The 22117-nt window shown below is 39.5% G+C and overlaps 1 protein-coding gene across 1 annotated transcript in view; it reads left to right on the top strand.

The window, feature by feature from the left end:
- Positions 1 to 22117, top strand: part of LOC124716913 (ATP-binding cassette sub-family B member 10, mitochondrial-like) — a 112324-nt gene that overhangs the window by 49939 nt on the left and 40268 nt on the right. Inside the window, exons 5-6 of the mRNA XM_047243482.1 lie at positions 2547 to 2717; positions 18954 to 19185. Coding sequence (XP_047099438.1) covers positions 2547 to 2717; positions 18954 to 19185 — 403 coding nt within the window. The remainder of the gene's footprint in view (positions 1 to 2546; positions 2718 to 18953; positions 19186 to 22117) is intronic.

Here is a 22117-nt window from a genome sequence, read left to right on the forward strand (position 1 = left end):
AGGTTCAAATGTAGCATTTTCGAAGTCATTCACACAGGTGAATCATACAAACATACTGTTGGTTGACCATCTCACAGATTCCCGTATGGGGGACATAGTAATAAGCATCATTGGTGTAGAGAAACAACTGAAATAGTTTAAAGCAAATAAGTTGCTAGGACCTGATTTAATCCCAGTTTGGTTGTACGAAGAGTACTCCAAAGCAGTGGTGCCTTCCTTGCATTTATCATGAATCTCTCACACAGCACTAAGTCCCAAGTGGCTGGAAAAAAGCGTACTTCTGTATATAAGAAGGGTAAAAGAACAGACCCACAAAATTATAGACCAATGTCCTTATTGGTTTGGTGCATATTCCTTTAACATATTCTCAGTTTGAATATAATAAATTTCCTCAGGAGGGAAAAGCTTCTGTCCATGAATCGCCATGGTTTTAGAAAGCACAGCTCATGCAAAACTCAGCTTGACTTTCTCTCCCACAAGATCCTGTGAACCGCGGGTGGTCGACCACAGGCGGATTCCATATTCCTAGATTTCTGGAAAGTGTATGACACGGTGTCCCACAGCAGACAGTTTACAAAGGTATTAGCCTAGAGACTAGTATCAGAGAGGTGTGAGTGGCTCATAGAGTTCTTAAGTAACAGAACCCAGTACATTGTCCTCAGCGATGGGTGTTCATCAGAGACGAGGGTATTGTCAGGACTGCCCCAGCGAAGTGTGATATGACCGCTGTTATTTTCTATATACATAAATGATTTAACGGACGGGGTAAGCAGTGGTTTGTATCTATTTGCTGATGATGATGTGGTATGTGGGAAGGTGTCATCATTGAGTAATTATAGGAGGATATAAGACGACGTAGACAAAATTTCTAGTTGGTGTAATGCATGAAAGCTAGCTCTAAATGTAGAAAAATGTAAGTTAATGCCAATGAGTAGGGAAAACAAACCAATAATGTTAGAGTACAGTATTAGTAGTGTATTGTGCAGTCAAGTCAATTAAATATCCATGTGTAACGTTTGAAACGATATGAAATGGAATGAGCATGTGAGGGTGTGTTATGGAAAGTGAATGGTTGACCTCAATCTATTGGGAGAATTTTAGGAAATTGTGGTTCATCAGCAAATGAGACCACATATAGGACACTGTACAACCCGTTGTTGAGTACTGTTTGAGTGTTTGGGATCTGCAGAGGTTGGATTAAAGGAAGACATCGAAGCAGTTCGGAGCTGGGCTGCTAGGTTTGTTAGAGGTAGGTTAGGTCACCATGCAAGTATTATGGAGATGCTTCAGAAATTCAAATTGAAATACCTGGAGGGTAAGCAATGTTCTTGAGAAAATTTAGAGAACTGACATTTGAAGCTGACTGCAGAAAGATTTTACTGCCACCAACATACATTTCGCGTAAGGACCATGATGATTAGACGGCAAATCATTGAGTAAAACTGAAGTGATATCAGGTGTTCCCCAGGGAAGCGTCCTGGGGCCCCCGCTGTTCCTGATCTATATAAATGACCTGGGTGGTAACCTGAGCAGTTCTTTTAGGTTGTTCGCAGATGATGCTGTAATTTACCGTCTAGTAAGGTCATCCGAAGACCAGTATCAGTTGCAAAGCGGTTTAGAATAGATTGCTGTATGGTGTGGCAGGTGGCAGTTGACGCTAAATAACGAAAAGTGTGAGGTGATCCGCATGAGTTCCAAAAGAAATCGGTTGGAATTCGATTACTCGATAAATAGTACAATTCTCAAGGCTGTCAATTCCACTAAGAACCTGGGTGTTAAAATTACGAACAACTTCAGTTGGAAAGACCACATAGATAATATTGTGGGGAAGGCAAGCCAAAGGTTGCGTTTCATTGGCAGGACACTTAGAAGATGCAACAAGTCCACTAAAGAGACAGCTTACACTACACTAGTTCGTCCTCTGTTAGAATATTGCTGCGCGGTGTGGGATCCTTACTAGGTGGGATTGACGGAGGACATCGAAAGGGTGCAAAAAAGGGCAGCTCATTTTGTGTTATCATGTAATAGGGGAGAGAGTGTGGCAGATATGATACGCGAATTGGGATGGAAGTCATTAAAGCAAAGACGTTTTTCGTCGCGGCGAGATCTATTTACGAAATTTCAGTCGCCAACTTTCTCTTCCGAATGCGAAAATCATCAAAATAAAATAATAGAAATCAGAGCTCGAACAGAAAGGTTCAGGTGTTCGTTTTTCCCGCACCCTTTCAGGAGCGGAATGGTAGAGAGATAGTATGATTGTAGTTTGATGATCCCTCTGCCAAGCACTTAAATGTGAATTGCAGAGTAGTCATGTAGATGTAGATATAGATGTAGGGCTCGTACAAGGGCATTAGATAGTCATCTTTCCGTCGCTCTGTTTCCTAGCGAAATGAGTAGTAGTGGTACAGGGAACCCTTCACCATGCATCATACAATGGTTTGTGGAGTATGTATGTAGACGTAGATCAATCTATTTTTAAGCAGTTTACGTCCTTTAAGATAGAGGCTGTAATAATACAATATTATGTTGCTTGTTCTGCATTTCAGGACTCTCTGGCATCTGCAAACCAAGTGGCAGAGGAGCGCATCAGTGGCATCCGCACGGTGAAGGCATTCAGCCAGGAGGAGAGGGAGTGCGAGTCATACAGCGAGAAGCTGCACCGTGTCCTGCAGCTTGCCTACCGTGAATCCTTTGTGAGGGGGATCTTCTTTGGACTGGTGAGTCAGACTGTGTCGCATTTATGGGTGTTTTGTGCAGGACTTAACCAACTCTTCATTTATGTTCACTAAGACTCCAATTGAGGCGGGGGGGTGGGGTTGGGGGGATATGAAACACACCCACAGAATTCAAATTCCATCAGAGGTAATATCTGAACCTGATAATTGTTGCAGATGTTGGTACATACATGCTTGTATGTGACAGTAATAAAAGTTTCATTCTGTAAATGATAACTTCATGCTCCCACAGTACCAGAATTTACTTTTTGTATAGTTTGTCACTGTGTGTGTGTGTGTGTGTGTGTGTGTGTGTGTGTGTGTGTGTTACATGCTTTACAGTGCCTGTGTTGCTTACAAGCACAAATCAGTCAATCAGCAAACAGACGAAAAACTGCACCAAACTGTTTGTGGTATAGATACATCGAGTATCATAAAGACTACCTCTTTAAGCTACCGTAAAATAAAGTACAATAAAAATAAAATTTTTATTAGAAAAATCTTGTTGTGCCATACAAAAGCTTCAGTATCTTCCATAGTATTAACTGTATATTTAACATTCTCTCTCTCTCTCTCTCTCTCTCTGGATGTGTGTGTGCGTGCGCTGCTGACAAAACTGCAGCCCACAGGCCTGTACAGTTGTTTTTACCAGATGGAAGCTGCACAGAGGACGTTTCCACTGTCTTCGCCCAAATGCACTTTGGTTTCTTTACTGCACAGTTTTTTGTCCCTCATCCTGTATTTTTGCTTTACGTATCAATGGGCTAACTGATTTAATGAAGCATATGTCCAGCAATGTCACTAGGTGTGGTATGGAGTGATATGTGTGCCAGTGCCAGGTCATGTAGGTAAACAGTGGCAGATTTAGTGTGTCCCGTGGACCCTCTTGGTCCGAACTTGACCAAAATATATTTACTGCTAAAAGTCTTTGTTTCTGTTTGGTCCAAGAAGATTTATTATATTCTGTGATTTATTTCTATGTTTTCTGTGTTTATTTGTATATCTTCTGTTATTTATTTGTATGTAATTGGTGTACACACACACACACACACACACACACACACACACACACACACACACACACACACACACACCAATATTTATTGTGCACCACTGAGTATTGCACAATAATATTATCTTTCTGTGATTGGTATTGACTGTTTGCACAATATACTGTAGACTGAGAGCTTTAAGAAGGTTGACACTCGCTCAGTATAGTGTGGATCTATTGTACTGTGTGAGGATGGTATTGTGTAATATACAGCAGTTCATGCTGAAGCTGAGAGAGATTCAGTTTACTCCAAACAAATTTGTGCAAAGAACTGAAAAAAGTAAATGACGAAAGATTGGGAAGTGTACGGAATGATGTATATGAAAGTACAATGCAGTACTTCACAAACTAAAATTCCTGATCGGTCAAGAAATGGCAGATACCTCATTGTCCACAATAGATGAGAAAAATGAAGATGTGTCTTGACAGTAAGCACAAATGTTTATTGTACTTGTAGCAGTTCTCATAACTGACAAACAATATCAGGTCAGCTGTTCAGTGAACATAAGTGTCCCAACACAGACATGGAATCATGTAAGCTGTTAATCTGTAATCAGTAAATAATTGTTTAATTTTATTTGTAGCAGTTGTTACAGTAGAGAAATACATAGAAATCACCACATGTAATTAATAAATTACACAGTTCACTTGTATAACTGCCAAACAGCACCTCACCAGTGATGAGAGTTGCTGAGGGGGCACCCCTGAGCTGCACAATAATATTGGCTTTCTGAGATTGGTATTGACTCTTTGAACAACATACTGAAGATGAACTCCTCATCCATTAAATGTTCACTGGAAGCAGTTCAGACTTGTTTTGCTCATTCTGCGTAATTTCTGCTCATGTTTATCAAGACAAGCAACTCATTCGCAATACACTCGAGTTCCGGACTGACGAACACTGACACGTTCACAGTGGAGGTAGACTTCTGACTGACATTTCCTGGAAGTATATATTACGCAATATTATTGTGCTGTTCTTGGCCTCCCACTTCTCTGCAATATATAGACGCAGTATTGTTACACTGAGTGTGTGAGAATTGCATAACCCATGACATGAAGCTCCTGCACAAGTTATATCAGCACCATTTTCTAGAAAGAAAAGGACCAAATTTGTCCTATCATATCATTGGAAAGACAGCAGTGCTATATAGGGTGTTACAAAAAGGTACAGCCAAACTTTCAGGAAACATTCCTCACACACAAAGAAAGAAAATATGTTACGTGGACATGTGTCTGGAAACGCTTACTTTCCATGTTAGAGCTTATTTTATTACTTCTCTTCAAATCACATTAATCATGGAATAGAAACACACAGCAACAGAACGTACCAGCATGACTTCAAACACTTTATTACAGGAAATGTTCAAAATGTCCTCCGTTAGGGATGATACATGCATCCACCCTCCGTCACATGGAATCCCTGATGCGCTGATGCAGCCCTGGAGAATGTCGTATCGTATCACAGCCATCCACAACACGAGCACGAAGAGTCTCTACATTTGGTACCGGGGTTGCGTAGACAAGAGCTTTCAAATGCCCCCATAAATGAAAGTCAAGAGGGTTGAGGTCAGGAGAGCGTGAAGGCCATGGAATTGGTCTGCCTCTACCAATCCATCGGTCACCGAATCTGTTGTTGAGAAGCGTACGAACACTTCGACTGAAATGTGCAGGAGCTCCATCGTGCATGAACCTCATGTTGTGTCGTACTTGTAAAGGCACATGTTCTAGCAGCACAGGTAGAATATCCCGTATGAAATCATGATAACGTGCTCCATTGAGCGTAGGTGGACGAAACTAAAATGTGCTCTAACATGAAAATTAAGCGTTTCTGGACACATGTCCACATAACATCTTTTATTTATTTGTGTGTGAGGAATGTTTCCTGAAAGGTTGGCCGTACCTTTTTGTAACACCCTGTATAAGAAAAATGGATGTTTGAGTTCCTACCAACACATCGGCTGTGTCTGTAGCGGTCTTCATCCCAAAGACTGTTTTGGTGCAGCACTCCATGCCAGTCAATCCTCTGTGAGCCTCTTCATCTCCAAAACCCCTGTAACATACATCCATTTGATTCTGCTTATTGTAGTCAATGCTTGGTCTCCCTCTACGATTGTTACCCCTGCACATCATTACATTGCTATTCTTGATGCCTCAAGAGGTGAAGATGAGTCCTCTAATCTGATATGATCCTTTAGTCAGATTGTCCCCCCATCTCACTTACCGTATTTACTCGAATCTAAGCCGCACTTTTTTTCCGATTTTTGTAATCCAAAAAACCGCCTGCGGCTTAGAATCGTGTGCAAAGTAAGCGAAAGTTCTGAAAAATGTTGGTTGGTGCCGCCACAACTAACTTCTGCCGTCGAATATATGTAGCGCTACACAGGCATGCTTTGCAGGCACAAATATAAATACTGGCGCCAAAACCTCTGCGTCAGTAAAAAAAAAATTTTGTTAAAAAAGGTGGAAGACGAGCTTTTTTCTCCGCCCCGAGTTTCGACCACTGCATTTTCATACATTATCCAGTGAAGTAAATACAAATTCCATATTGTTCATCTTCGAATGTAGCAGCATGTCTATGTACTGTGAAAATCCAACTGGCAAGACTGTTGGGGATGTTCGCCAATATGGCCAACTCTACGTTCTGAATTTTTTCCTACCTGTGAGAAGAGATGGTTGCTAATAGGAACTTTTATGAATTGTGAATCACACACAGTATTCTCTTCACCATAAGAATAATACGAATATAAACATTTTGCCATGTATTCTTTCACGTTTGTTGCTATGTCATTTAAATCCTGTCTGCCTAATAAACTACGAAACTGTAGTAAGACAACAGCAAACGTGGAAGAATATACATATCATGTCATGTTTATATTCATATTATTCTTATGCCTAATAGTGATACAGTCAGAATTGAAGCAAGCTAATTGACTAAATTTTTAAATCTAAGATGACTCTAATTGCTGTCCAGAACATAATGCACTAAAGAGGCGTCTGCAAAGATTTTCAAACGGAGAAAAATATTTGCTAAACTCTCGTTCAGAACATCTTCTATCATACGCAGCCTATTATTTGTTGATCATTATCAAAGAAAGCAGCAGTGTAAGTAACAACAAATAGCAGTCTCTTGCCATTGTTTCGCTAATGAGTCGATTCCTCTCTCTTTAATTGTAAGTGGCGGTAGCGCGCACAAAAGCAAGCCATGCCGTGAGCGGCGACAGGCTGTAAACACTCATTATCAGAATGCGACAAACAATGCATGACACAGTACAGTAATGCATTTTCAGCTTAGAGTGATGTAAACACCTATAACAAAGAGAACGGCACTTATCAGATCAAAGAAAAATAAGCAATCAATTCAAACCAGACGAAGCATGTGAAAAAGGAAGGGTACCCGTATAAATATGGACGGAGCGCCTGACGCATAGCAATGGCTACCTGGTAAAGCTTAACTGCTAAGCTTACGACTCGAACCAAACTACTGTACCTGTATCGTCATTTATTCAACGTAAATTGTGTCTCATATTACAATGGAGCAACTTTGTTTCGATTTGGAGGTGTGGCCTAAAACTTATCCCTCCGCTTGAATTTCTAGTCTCAAATTTCAGGTGCGGCTTAGATTCGGGAAATTTTTTTTCCTTGATTTCGAGTCTCATTTTTCGAGTGCGGCTTAGATTTGAGTAAATTCGGTAGTCTCCTCAGTTTTTGCACTCTCTCTTCATTAGTTATCCAATCCACCCACCTAACCTTCAGTGTTCTTCTGCAGCACCACATTTCAGGAGCTTTATTCTCTTCCTCTCCGTACTGTTTATCATCCACGTTTCACTTTTGTACGACGATATGCTCCACCCAAATACTTTCAGAAAATGCTTCTTTACATTAGATGTTGCTTCTCTCTCCCCTACAGAACAGCTTTTCTTGCTATTACAGGTGTGCATTTTATATCCTCTGTACTTGTTCCCCAAACAGCAAAATACGCCTACTATTTTCACTTCCAGATCTAATTCCCTCAGCATCACCTGATTAAATTCAACTGCTTTCCCTTATGCTTGTTTCACTTTTTGATGCTTATCATATAATCTCTTTATACGACACTGTGCATTGTATTCCTTGTTTCACTTTTTTGATGCTTATCATTTAATCTCTTTATATGACACCGTGCATTGTATTCAATTTACTTTCCAAGTCCTTTGTTGCCACCTCGGGAAGAATTATAATGCCATTGGCATACCGCCGAGTTTTTATTTCTTCTCCTTGAACCCAAATTTCTATTCCAAATTTCTTTTTGGTTTCCTTGACTTTTTGCCAAATGTCCAGACTGAATAACATCCAGGATAGGATACAACTCTGTCTCCCTCCCTTCTCAAATACTTTCTCCATTTCACGTCCTCCAACTCTTATAACTGCAGTTTGGCTTCCATAGAAGTTGTATATAATCTTTCACCCTCTGTTTCTTTCCCCTGTTGCCATCACATTTTTAAAGAGTCCGTTTCAGCAAACACCACCAAAATCTTTCTTTAAATTTATCATTGTTATAATTATAGTTTTTTTTTCTAGTTGTCTCACAAAATAAGTTGCAGTGGTAAATTGCCTCGTGTATTCCTACATTTCTAGGGAACCAGAAATGATCTTTCCAGAGCTCAGCTTCTACCAGTCTTTCCATTCTTCTTTAAATAATTGTTAGTGTTTTGCAACCAAGTCTTTTTAAACTGATGGTTCAATAATATTCGTACTTGTCAGAACCTGCCTTCCTTGGAATTGTCAGATAAGTCTTGCATACCAGGTGGAAAAATAGTTGGCTCTCTCAAGAATCTCAATAATTCTGAGGAAATGTTGTCTATTACAGGGACCTTGTTTCGACTCACGTCTTCCAGACCTCATTCAAATTATTTACGCAGTATCCTATCTCTCATCTTATCTTCATCTACTTATTTCCTTTCCGTACTATTGTCTTCAATTTTCTCTCTCTTGTATAACCCTTGTATATATTCCTTCCACCTTTCAGCCTTCCCTTCTTTGTTTAGTACTGGCTTGGTGTGTGAGCTTTTGATATTCACGTAGCTGCTTCTCTTTCCTCTTTTTCCTGTGTGACATCTATCCTTCACACAGTCACACATGCTTCTACAGCTTTGCATTTATCTTCTAGCCATTCCTGCTTTGACATTTGCACATTCTGCCAGTCTCACTTTTAATGATCTGTATTCCCTTTTGCCTGATTCACTTGCTATGTTTTTGCATATTTTCTCCTTTCCTCAGTTCATTTCAGTACCTTGTCATCCTTTGTTCTCTCCACTATTTCATCTCCCAAAACTGCTATCCATTCATGTTTTATTGTATTCCTTTCTCCCATTTCAGCTGGTTGTTGTATAGTGCCCACTTTAATAAAATATCAACAAGTGCTTTCAGTTTTGCAGGTCCCATGTGCTTAACTTTCTGCCTCGCTGTAATTTCTTCAGCTTTAATCTGAACTTCACAAACAGTAAATTATGGCCAGAATGCGCACCTGCTTCTGGAAGTACATTGCAGTTTAAAATCTGGTTTCAAAATCACTCTTTCCAGTATATATTGTCTCAGAAACTGTCCAGTGTCTGCAGATCCCTTCCATATATACAACCATCTTTTATGATTCTCAAAAAAAGTGTTATCAGGTAACAATGATTAAACTGTAGTCTCTGCAAAATTATCCCATTCCTTTCCCTCACTTCATATTTACCCACTATTGTTCGCTCTCATGAAACGCATGTTAGACCATCGGCTCTTTCTATTGAAAGCCATAACCATCAACTGCTTTCGGTCTTCGGCCATCATCAACAGGTTAAAAACAGTGCAAGTTAATATATCTCTGTTGATGTGGTCTAAGACCAAACTGGTTGATGCCGATTGTTTTCAATAAAAGAGCTGATGGTAATGCTATCAGATTCTAGTCCCCGTCACAGTTAAACTGTTGTCCCACTTATAAACTGAATATTTCCTTTTATCTTCCATTAGAAACAGAATAATTTCTTTTATCTCATCATAGAGTTTTCTCTCTCTCCATTGTCTGTGAGCTAGTTGGCATATACTCTTATATTACTGCAGTGGGGCTTTTCTTTTTATCTGCTGTAGTGTAAATAGCATATTGTATCACTTTGGTGAAGTTACGTGTTGCACAAGCATTTACTGAACTGATGAAAGATGATTGCCACTATAAAAAGTTTATTTCTGTAATGAATTAGTATAACCTACTGTTTGGATGTATGTTTTATTTATGTGCATACATTAAGGAATGGATGGATACAATGTATATGCAAACTAGAATGATGATAGATACCCTACCTCATATGCAGTATCTACTGCAACTTAATAATTTATTGTCATTGTAAACAAGAGTACAATATATGTTAAGTTTGTGAGGAGCCTTGTATTTATTTGGAGAATTGGCTGTTGGGTTTATACTGTTAACTTCCATCAGTAACTGCGGCACTTTCACAAATGAAGTTTGTTCAGAAGAGGTAGGTGAATGTGCTGAAATAATAAGGTTCACAAGATTGAATAATAAGGAATCATAGTGCATGTTCAGACTTAACCTCACCACCCGAGATCACAGTAAAGAGCCCGTGGAACAGCACACTGTCTTGGCTGTTATAATGTGTTCACTATACTGTTCATAGTAGTTTATCCACATTCATATTTTCTTATTCATTATTAGTCCTACTCCTACATTACCCCTGTTTGATTTTCTGTTGATAACCCTGTGCTCACCTAACTGTAAATCCTTTTTTTCCTGCCACAACATTTCACTGTTTTCTACTATATGTAAACCTATCTGTTTATCATTTCAAATTCAGTAACCTATCTACATAATTAACCCTTTTGTGGTTGATAGGATACACACAGCTAAAGTAATACACAGGTTTTTGCATTGGGAAGTCTATATCTCGTATCTGTCTAATTTGAGCATGTAGCAAGATGCTTTCAGAACTTTGTGAAAAATACTATGGATATACAGAAGGCTGTGAGCAATCAAATAGAACGGCATGTGTTGTAGCTGGCACATTGCATCTGTTCAATGAAAATCGGGTAAATCACTATCTTCTCCATTCCAAGAATGTCTAAAGTAACTAATTGTGTTTTCTTATACCTCATAGACATAATTTTTAAACATTACTTTACACCTCAGTAATTCTGCTGGTTTGTACGTAATTTCTATGCAGTGGTACGTATATGCCACAGAAAACTTCGTAGGATGTAGAAAAACGTTGGTGTGTGGTATGTCAAAGCCATCTTCAAATGTTATGTTGAAAACTTGTGTGCAGTATTTCATGTTTTTCAGTGTCAGAAGGATAAATATGTCTTGGTACTGATTTGCTATACTTTTTTCCATAATTGCCATCCTGATAAATTCATTCTAAAATTAAAAAAGTGTAACTTTGAAAATCCTAGGTGCATGTAAAACAAAGAACATAGTTTGAATATAATAGAGGGAAACATTCCACGTGGGAAAAATATATCTAAAAACAAAGATGATGTAACTTACCAAACGAAAGCACTGGCATGTTGATAGACACACAAACAAACAAACACAAACATACACACAAAATTAAAGCTTTCGCAACCAACGGTTACTTCATCAGCAAAGAGGGAAGGAGAGGGAAAGACGAAAGGATGTGGGTTTTAAGGGAAAGGGTAAGGAGTCATTCCAATCCCGGGAGCGGAAAGACTTACCTTAGGGGGAAAAAAGGACAGGTATACACTCGCACGTGCGCGCACGCACACACACACACACACACACACACACACACACACACACACACACACACACACACACACATATATATATATATCCATCGGCACATACACAGACACAAGCAGACATTTGTAAAGGCTGTGTATGTGCGGATGGATATGTGTGTGTGCGTGCAAGTGTATACCTGTCCTTTTTCCCCCCTAAGGTAAGTCTTTTCGCTCCCGGGATTGGAATGACTCCTTACCCTCTCCCTTAAAACCCACATCCTTTCGTCTTTCCCTCTCCTTCCCTCTCTCCTGATGAAGCAACTGTTGGTTGCGAAAGCTTGAATTTTGTGTGTATGTTTGTGTTTGTTTGTGTGTCTATCAACATGCCAGTGCTTTCGTTTGGTAAGTTACATCATCTTTGTTTTTAGATATAAAGAACATAGTTTGATTCATCAGTTTTCTTCAGTTCATCAGTTTTCAAAATCGGCCCACTTAAAACATTTTTGGCAGTGAACGTGTATTATCTATCACAAAGAAAGACGTTTTTTTTTACCTTTTGTTTTTCAAACCCATGCAAAATAAATTTTAACCATGAAAGAGCTAAGGGATCTAACATTCCACATTCTACCTGTGGAACATTAGTTTTGTTTTGTCTGATGACAATATCCTCCCAAGTATTTCTTGTCCAGGAATCTGAATGGGGGCTAGCATTTTAATTTCAATATCTTTTACCCATGAAGATGCCATGTTGATGAAACTATACAGTACATGTACATGTTGAAATGCTACTGTTGTCACTGAAGGTGTAAATTGAATTACAGTTTTAGTTATAAATTACAGTCTTCTCAATAAAGTCATAAAGGTTGTAGAGCATGAAAAAGAAACATTTATTTCATATGCTTATCTTGGTGAATTGGGGATGATGATGACAGTTAATCACGATTATACATCATCCTTGTTTGCTGGAGAAGTCCTACACTTACTTTTTGGGCTATTTTGTATTCTTATCTGAGTATGAGATTCATACTCACTTAAAGCATCTCGTAACAGTTACAGCTTCCATCCAAATCTGTGCAATTGTTCATTTGAACAAGAGCAAACAACTTTACAAAATTCTAACTGCTACTATCTGTTTATATTGTTTGTAATTTATAATGCAGAAAAAATTGTACAAATAAATGTATGTGAGACAAAACAGAAAATTAAAAAAAAAATTTAAATCAGTTGCTTGTAAAATAGAAATCTTCCCTCTTCTAAATTTAATAAACTGAATATTTTTAACAGTTATAAGTGACATATGCAAATTTCTTACTAGAGAAACGGGTGTTTTAGTTCCCTGTGCTGGGTATTTTAGTTCCCTACAGTTTTAACAACTCTAAAGTTATCATTTTAATAAATATGTAACTGTATAACAAAAATTATGGTGAATCAATATGTTTAGTTAGCAGATGTACCATATACTGCTGTAGGAGACTCTGTCTGTTACATTACAATGTCCACAAGAAATATAACAGCTGTAGAAAAATCAAGAGAACGATTCTGTAGGATTCTTTGACCTGTAAAAAGCATTCGACTATGTAAAGTGGTGCAAGATGTTCGAAATTCATGAGAAAAATAGTGGTAAGCTATAAGGCAAGATGGATAATGTACAATATGTACAAGAACCAAGGGGGAACAGTAATAATGGATGACCAAGAATGAAGTACTTGGATTAGAAAGAGTGTAAGACTGTGATATAGTTTTTGGCCCCTACTGCTCAATCTATACTTCGAAGAAGCAGAGACGGGACTAAAAGAAAAGTTCAAAACTGGGATTAAAATTCAAGGTGAAAGGATACCAATGATAAGATTAGCTGATGACAGTGCTATCTTCGGTGAAAGTTAAGTACAATAACAGGATCTGCTGTATGGAATGAACAGTCCAATAAGTACGAAATATGGATTGGCAGTCAATTGTAGAAAGACAAAAGTAATGAGCAGTAGCAGAAATGAGAACAGCAAAAAGATTAACATCAAGATTTGTGATCACAAAGTAGATGAAGTTAAGGAATTCTGTTACCTAGGCATCAATGTAACCAATGATGGACAGAGAAAGGAGAACATAAAAAGCAGACTAGCACTGGCAGAAATGGCATCCCTGGCCAGTAGAAGTCTACTAGTATCAAAGATAAATCTTAAAGTTCAGGAAGAAATTTCTGAGAATGTATGTTTTGAGCACAGCATTGTATGGAAGATATAGGTTGTAAGTGCTACTCAAAGATGAAGAGGTTGGCGCAGGAGAGGAGTTCGTGGCAGATCTCATCAAATCAGTCAGCAGACCAGATCAGTCAGTCTTGCGGACTGTTGCCTCTGTACTACCTGAAAGGCTGCTGCCCCTCTTCGAGAACCATAAGTTAGTCTGGCATGTCCTCAGATACCACTCTGATGTGGTTGCACCTTTGACACGTCTGTCTCTATCACTGAGACATTGCTCCTCAATACTATTACGTTTCTTTGGTTTGCTCTTAATCCTTATTTCTGCTCAGAAAACTGTTTATCCCATTCAACAGGCTCTGTAATCCTTCATAACTTCCAAAGAGGACAGCAGTGCCATCAAGGAATCTTATCACTGATATCCTTTCAACCTGAATTTTAATCTCTCTTATGAAACTTTATTTAATTTATTTAAATGCTTCTTTGGTAGGTTGAAGAGTGTAGGACAAAGGCAGCTTCCCCACTGTACATGATTTTTAATGTGAGCACTTCTAACTCTGTCTTCCATTCTTATTATTTGTTCCCACATCTTGTACATATTGTACATTGTGTGTCTTTCTCCTTAGCATATATATTTTTTTCTGAATGTTTCAAACATCTTCCACAACTTTACATTGTCGAACTTGCCATCTATGTCCACATAGATCTACTTTGGCAAATCCTCTGACAGTGTCATGTTTTTGTAAGTATCACTGATATTACTGACCTACAACTTGTCAAATATCATTCTTATTGAGCAGTGGTAGGTCTGAGCGCTGTTAGGTCTCTGTGGACTGCCACACCTGTTTAATTAATATGGCCCTTCAGTTTTGTAGGAACATAGGAGACCAATTTGTGCGCTGCTGTAAAGTGCCACGATATGCCGCACTTTATGTTACCGTAGGCTGGCATACTGCGAACATCGTATTTCTTGTGTATATATTTTTATTTAAATAGTTGGATGTAAGTATGAGGGTATGTCAATTATTATCCGCAATTTAGTTACATTTTTGTGTATTTTGGTAGTACTGTTGCTTTATGTTGATGATGCATGCTTTGTTTATTTGATGTTATATCTTTGCAATTTTCAAGCTGCTACATTAGTTTCATTATCGCTGCCATGCTGTTAATCATGGCTGCTCCACTGTCTATTTGCACCTAAGAACAGCAATGTTCAGTGATCCATTTTTTGTGGTCGGAAGGCGTATCGGGGGCCAAAATTCATCGAAGACTTTCGGTACAGTATGGGAACATTGTTTTGCCGCAACAGAGTGTCTACAAATGGATTGAAAAATTCCAAAATGGTAGCACTAGCGTTACACACAATGAAGGAGCAGGACGACTGTTTACCGCCACAGTTGAAGAAACTGTTGAGTGTTCATCTGAAATGATTCTCTTAGACAGACAATTAACTATTGATGAAGTGGCACATTGTCTGCAAATTAGTCATGGTTCTGCCTACGAAATCATCCACAACAGACTTGGGTTTCATAAAGTTTGTGCAAGGTGGGTCCCAAAACAACTCACATAGTTGCATAAACAAACGCTCTTGGCCATCTGTTAAAAAACATTTGGATTGCTATGGGAACAAATGGGACAACTTTTTAGACAGGATCATTACTGGTGATGAAACATGGATCCATCATTACAAACCAGAGAGTAACCGGAGAGTATGGAATGGAAACATCCAAATTTGCTGTGCAAGAAAAAGTTCAAGGCCCAACCATCCACAGGAAAACTGATGCTTACAGTTTTTTGGGACGCACAAGGTGCAGTACTGGAACATTATTGGGAAAGGGGCACAAGAATAAACGGTGTACATTACAGTGAGATGCTTACTGCCAGGCTAAGGCCTGCAATTCGAAGCAAACACCGAGGATTGCTGTCAAAAGGTGGTGTGTTTTTGCTTGACAATGCCCGTCAGCATACTGCTGCCCACACTGCTGAAACGCTCCAGAAACTCAAATTTTATATAATGGATCATCCTCCTTATAGTCCTGATCTTGCACGTTCTGACTATCACCTGTTTGGTCCACTCAAACAGGCATTAAGGGGCCGTTGAGTTGCCTTGGACCAAGCAGTGAAAGCACCAGTGCATTCCTTGCTCACAGCTCAACTGAAAACCTTCTTTTATGAGGGCATCAGGAAGCTTGTACAATGATGGACCAAGTGCTTTGAAACGTAAGGAGACTATGTCAAAAAATGATGTTCTTTTAAGTTTCCTGTTTGATTACAATAAAATGTTATAACTAATTTGCAGATAATAATCGACTTACCGTCGTATGATCTCTCTTCATATGGAGACACTTGCTGGGAATCTATCGATCTGATGGAATTATATTTTCATGGCGACAGATGAGTTTCAACTTTATCTCCAATAAAGATAAAAAGTGAAGCAATGAATTAAAATTTATGCCATGGCTGGGAATTGAACCCAGGTCTCCTGCTTATTAGGCAGATGTGCTAAACACTACACCCGGTAACATTGTGGCTATCACTGCTGGCAGATTACCCTAGTCCAGTGCTCTCCCTGGGGAAATGGGCTGAAGATGTGAATTGAAATTTGTATTAAGGATGGCAGTGGACTATGGTTCCTCTCCATCCTGCACTCCTTTCTGTCATGCCCATTGCTGCCAGCATTTGTAATTAAAAATTACCTTTCTTTAATTTATAATTATTGATGCACCTATCATGTAAGACTCTCTCTCTCTCTCTCTCTCTCTCTCTCTCTCTCTCTCTCTCTCTCTCCTGTGTGTGTGTGTGTGTGTGTGTGTGTGTGTGTGTGTGTGTGTGTGTGGGCGTCGTCGTCTCCCTTATTGTTGACGAAGGCCTTACTGGCCGAAAGCTTTATTTGTGACAGTCTTTTTGTTGTGCCTATCTGCAACTCAGCATCTACGCTTTATGATATCAACTTTCCTTTCATGATATTGTTGCATTCCATCGTTTAATAATTAGCAAATAAGTTTCACACACACATATTAGGTACATGTACAGTCTATCCCAGATGTGAAATCCAGGTATAAAATGGAGAAGGTGCAACCCTTTTACAAATTTCATTTTTGTGGCACCATACATAACATCCCAAAAAAATGTTAACCAAAACCACCACTGCTATATTTAAGGTAACTTTATCAAGTACAATATATCTATTGTAAGATACAACAATTTCAAATAAAGATAATGACATTAATTATGAGGATGACATTCAAGTGTAAAAGACACCGTACAGTGATTCAAAGAATTTTCCGAAAATAGGTACAGACCTTGATATGTCATGTGATAGATGCCGAGCAGGATGTTTGAGTTTAGCGGTTTCTTTAAGTAGCCTTCATCTACATCTACATCTACATCTACATTGATACTCCGCAAGCCACCCAACGGTGTGTGGCGGAGGGCACTTTACGTGCCACTGTCATTACCTCCCTTTCCTGTTCCAGTCGCGTATGGTTCGCGGGAAGAACGACTGTCTGAAAGCCTCCGTGCGCGCTCTAATCTCTCTAATTTTACATTCGTGATCTCCTCGAGAGGTATAAGTAGGGGGAAGCAATATATTCGATACCTCGTCCAGAAACGCACCCTCTCGAAACCTGGCGAGCAAGCTACACCGCGATGCAGAGCGCCTCTCTTGCAGAGTCTGCCACTTGAGTTTATTAAACATCTCCGTAACGCTATCACGGTTACCAAATAACCCTGTGACGAAACGCGCCGCTCTTCTTTGGATCTTCTCTATCTCCTCCGTCAGACCGATCTGGTACGGATCCCACACTGATGAGCAATACTCAAGTATAGGTCGAACGAGTGTTTTGTAAGCCACCTCCTTTGTTCCCTGGACTGTCTGGCATACACAGCACATTGTGTTTCCTGCACGTACTGCTTGCTGTGCTTGTGCCAGTCAGTTTGTGTGATTGTCACATTCCGCAATTTCCCTTTAACTTTATATAAGACTATTAGACTTAATGACAAATGATAATTCTGACAGAATTAGTTAAGAAGACTGTTGGCAAATTTTCAGTGTGAGTTGCATATCATTTATTATGTGTGTGTTTCCATAGCTTTCAACCTAATGTCTACAGGTCACTTGATGATGGTCATTAGAACAAAACCAGTTGTGGCAAAAGAAACATTCCTTAAATACAGCTGTCGTGGTTTTTGTTAAAATTAATGTACATTAAGTGTGGAAAGCAAAATGATCAAAATTGCATAAAAAAGTTCGTGTAACTATTGAAGTGAAAACACACATGATGAGGTAGTGTCTTAAAATCAAACAGGATGCATGTCGATGTATTTAGCAGCACTTTTTCTTCTTTTACATATGAACTTCGCACTTGCAATAGTTGGGTTTGTGTCGACTAGGTTTGTGTGAAGTTCTCTCTAGGGATGACATCAGATGTTGCTTTTCCCTCCACACTGATATGTGGAATATATGAGGTTTATCCAGAGAGTAATATCACCAGTTCTGTTCTGACACTCCTTTTGGTAGGATTGCAGTCTGCTCACTTGGGCTAATTGATAGGGGTTGTTATCTCCTCATTGCAGCCAACACCAGTTTTCTCCAACTCTCGGAGAGTTGGGACGTGTCCCCACACGAATCCGTGTTTGGTGGTCTGCTGAAACGTACACTGGATGCCCTTCAAAATCAAAATATGTAAACAGTGTGACTTGTGAGCATGAACTTTCGAACATAGACCATAGAATGAGTGTTAAACTGATAGTTAATCCTCTGGAAACATTCAAAAGACTGAAAAAAGACTCGGATGTATCAGACCACTCATTGCACGACCCTGGAAGGCACCTAGGCAGTGGGGGATTATCGATAAAAAATTGGTTGGCAACAATCCCCCAGACCCTCGACAGTCCCAGCCTTGCTCCCGCAGACTCTTTTTGTTTTCCTGGCTCAAGATAACCTGGAAAGGATACCATTGCACGACGATCGGCAGTGTGGATACTGGATTTATGTGTGCCCTAAAGGACATTCCATTCCCAGCCTTCCACGATGCCCGCAACACTTAAACTGTGTTCATATTGTAAGCTCAACAGCTTTTATTGTGATGCAGCTAGATAATGTCTAAGGAGATGAACTAGTGAACTCTTAAATAAAATTCAAAATAAAACAACAGCCTATGCTTGAAAATGACTTCTGTTAACCATCTGCTTTGAAGTTAATGTTAAAAGTCTTAACATAGCTCATTTGTAGACGTGCAGATGGTTTGTACGGTTTTCTTTTTTTCTTCTGCTGTGCAGACTGGACTTTCCGGCAACGTGATTATCCTCTCCGTGCTGTACTACGGAGGGGTGATGGTCGGCCAGAGTGCCCTCTCCGTCGGCGAGCTGTCGGCATTTCTGCTGTACGCTGCCTACACGGCCATCTCTCTTGGGGGCCTCACGAGCTTCTACTCGGAGCTCAGCCGTGGCCTCGGCGCCAGCACACGGCTCTGGGAGATTGTGGACAGGCAGCCTGCAATCCCAGTTAGAGGTGCACTTAGCTGTACAATGTTACCAGTTACTAAGAAAAATGTGTGTGTGTGTGTGTGTGTGTGTTTGTGTGTGTGTGTGTGTGTGTGTGTGTGTGTGTGTGTGTGTGTGTGTGTAAAACTTTTTCAGATAAAGATGGAAGAGATGACTAGAAGTTAAGTTTAATAATTATTTAATTAATAGTTTTTTTTAAATAATTTTAGATGGACTGAGTTTCAGTTTTTTATTCGATTATATCATGAACTGCATAACTATTAGAGTTTCATGATATGATTCAGTCTGTTTCTAATGACATACAAATAAATGGTGTGTTATAGCTTTATTATTCTGTACACTGACACTACACAAAAATCATAAAGAATTCCCCTCCCCCCCTCCACACACACACACACACACACACACACACACACACACACACACACACACACACACTGTATATTTATAAAAGTTACTCAAAGTGACCTCCTCCTACTTCACGGTATGCCCTGAGACTGCGTTCCATGCTTTGCTCTGCTCTCTTGAAAGTTTTGTAGTAGGTCGTATTTGGTCAAATACATTTTCGATATGCCCCCACAGAACACTGACATTAGGTATGGGAGTTGAATATGTGAAATATTTTAAATGTCCCCGGGGGTAAAAACACGTTGGATTGAGATCTGGTGATTAGCCAGGCCACACACTGGAGCATCCTCAACTCTTCAAACAAATTTCGTCCATCATTTTGGAAGCTGCTTATTCAGGTACTGACCGAGTGAGGTGGTACACTGGTTAAGAAACTGGACTCGCATTTCGGAGGTTGACAGTTCAAATCCCTGTCCAGACATCCAGGTGTAGGTTTTCCAAGATTTCTTTAAATTGTTCCAGCAAAATGTCAGGACAATTCCTTCGAAATGATGTTTCTGCGTTTGTGCTCCATCTCTAATGACCTCCATGTCGACAGGATGTTAAACCCTAATATATCTTCCTTCCTTGCTTCCTTGAAAGACTGGCCCTACTTGGTGCTTCAGAATAAAGTGAGTAGAACACTATCACGCATAAATTACATCTATTTGATGTCGTCTAGAGGTACATTATTGAGTAAATGAAGCACCTCATTTATGAGAATCTGTAGATTTGATTGTCCAGTAAGGAGCGAACAAGGTGATCACAAATGTTTCCACCCCACACATTGATGCTGTACAAAAGACAATCAGATAAACCAAAAACAGTTTCCAAGACCATCTGTAAAGAAGAAAGTAAGTAAAAATGCACATATAATGAGGTGTGACTCCAGGTACATAGGTCTTCAAATAGTTCTCTTCATCACCCAGAGGTCGCAGCACTATTCACGTGATTTTTTTCCCCCTTAAGTTGGTACACATGTTAGTAGACACCGTGTAACATTTCAAGTCATTCCAGGCAACAGTTGGCTGTAGGCAATTCTTTGAAACAGTTGTAGTGTATGTGGCATTGAACATTGGAAAAATCAACTATCGTGCAGTGATTAAATTCTTTGTAAAACAAGATTTAACACCAACTGAAATTGGTTTGCAGATTGTAAATGCATATGGTGGCTTCTCACCTTCAATTTTCACCATGGAGAAATGGGCGGCCGAGTTAAAATGTGACCGTGAAAACATCCGAGATGGTTCACATGAAGAACACCCAAGATGTGCAAGCACACCAGAAATCAGTGACAAAGTGCATGATACAATTTTGGAAAATTCGTGTATAAAGGTGCTTCAAATTGATAATGCTCTAGGAATATCAAAGGAATATGTCAGTCGCATCTTGCACCAGGAATCAAATGCGAGAAAACTTAGTGCAAGACGTGTGCCGCATGTGCTCACTGCATATCACAAATGTATTTGCACAACACTTTCCAAAAAGTGTTTGATGAATTTTAAGAAAAACAGAAGTAACTTTTTGTGTCAATACATGACAGTGGGTGAAACACAGATTCTGCAGTACACATCTGTATCCAAGCAATACAGTGGAGAGAAGCTGAATCTTGAGTTCCAAAGAAGGCAAAGATGATGCCATTAGTGAGAAAGATTGTGGCATTGGTATTTTGGGATGAGAAAGGAAATTCATTGACTGACTATCTTGAAAAAGGTAAAACAATAACCAGAGATACTTCTCTCAGCTTCTAACAAAACTGGACACAAGCATTCGTGTAAACAGGCCCGGCTTAATAAAGGAAAAAAAATCATCTTCCACCAGGACAATCACCTAACCACAAAAGTGTGTTGGCAATGGGGAAATTGAGGAATTTGCCCTATGAAGTGCTGGAACATCCACCTATTCCCCAGATTTGGCTCCCTTGGACTTTCATCTGTTCTCAAAACTGAAGTAGTTTCTCACTGGTCAACTCTTTTCATCAAATCAAGAAGCATTGTGGCTGTAGGTTGGTACTCTGAAGCACTTCCACAGGAACACTACAGTGGGGGATAATGTGATTGTAACACTGCTGAGTGAAATGTATTGATATTGGAGGAGATTGCATTAGAAAAAAATTCTTTGAAAGCATGAATTGTCATTTTTGCTATCGTACTGAGAACTTTTCAGACTGCCCTCGTAATTCCTTTCGTAGCTCACGGATGAAGGATTTTTGTAACCACATTCGTACTGAATTTACGTAACGCTTTGCCGTGCGACGCGTCCCTTCATTTATTTATCGACGGTCACTCCACTAATTTATCAACACCTTGTAAAAACGTGCATACGTATGCACACAATTACTTCTGCTGCATTGTACCAGCTGAATACACTGTGCCAAAACTGTAGCTCTGCAGCTTGCTTGGAAAGAAGGGTTAGGTGGACTGGAAGGGAGTAATGACGGGGATGGGGAGGGGCTGAAGTACTTCTCACAGTTCTTACACAATGTGACAGGTAGATGTAATTAAACTTCGTTTATTTGAACAAGGAAACTTTGAACACAAACAGACCGCTGT

This window comes from Schistocerca piceifrons, chromosome 9, assembly GCF_021461385.2.
Source record: "Schistocerca piceifrons isolate TAMUIC-IGC-003096 chromosome 9, iqSchPice1.1, whole genome shotgun sequence".
NCBI lineage: Eukaryota > Metazoa > Arthropoda > Insecta > Orthoptera > Acrididae > Schistocerca > Schistocerca piceifrons.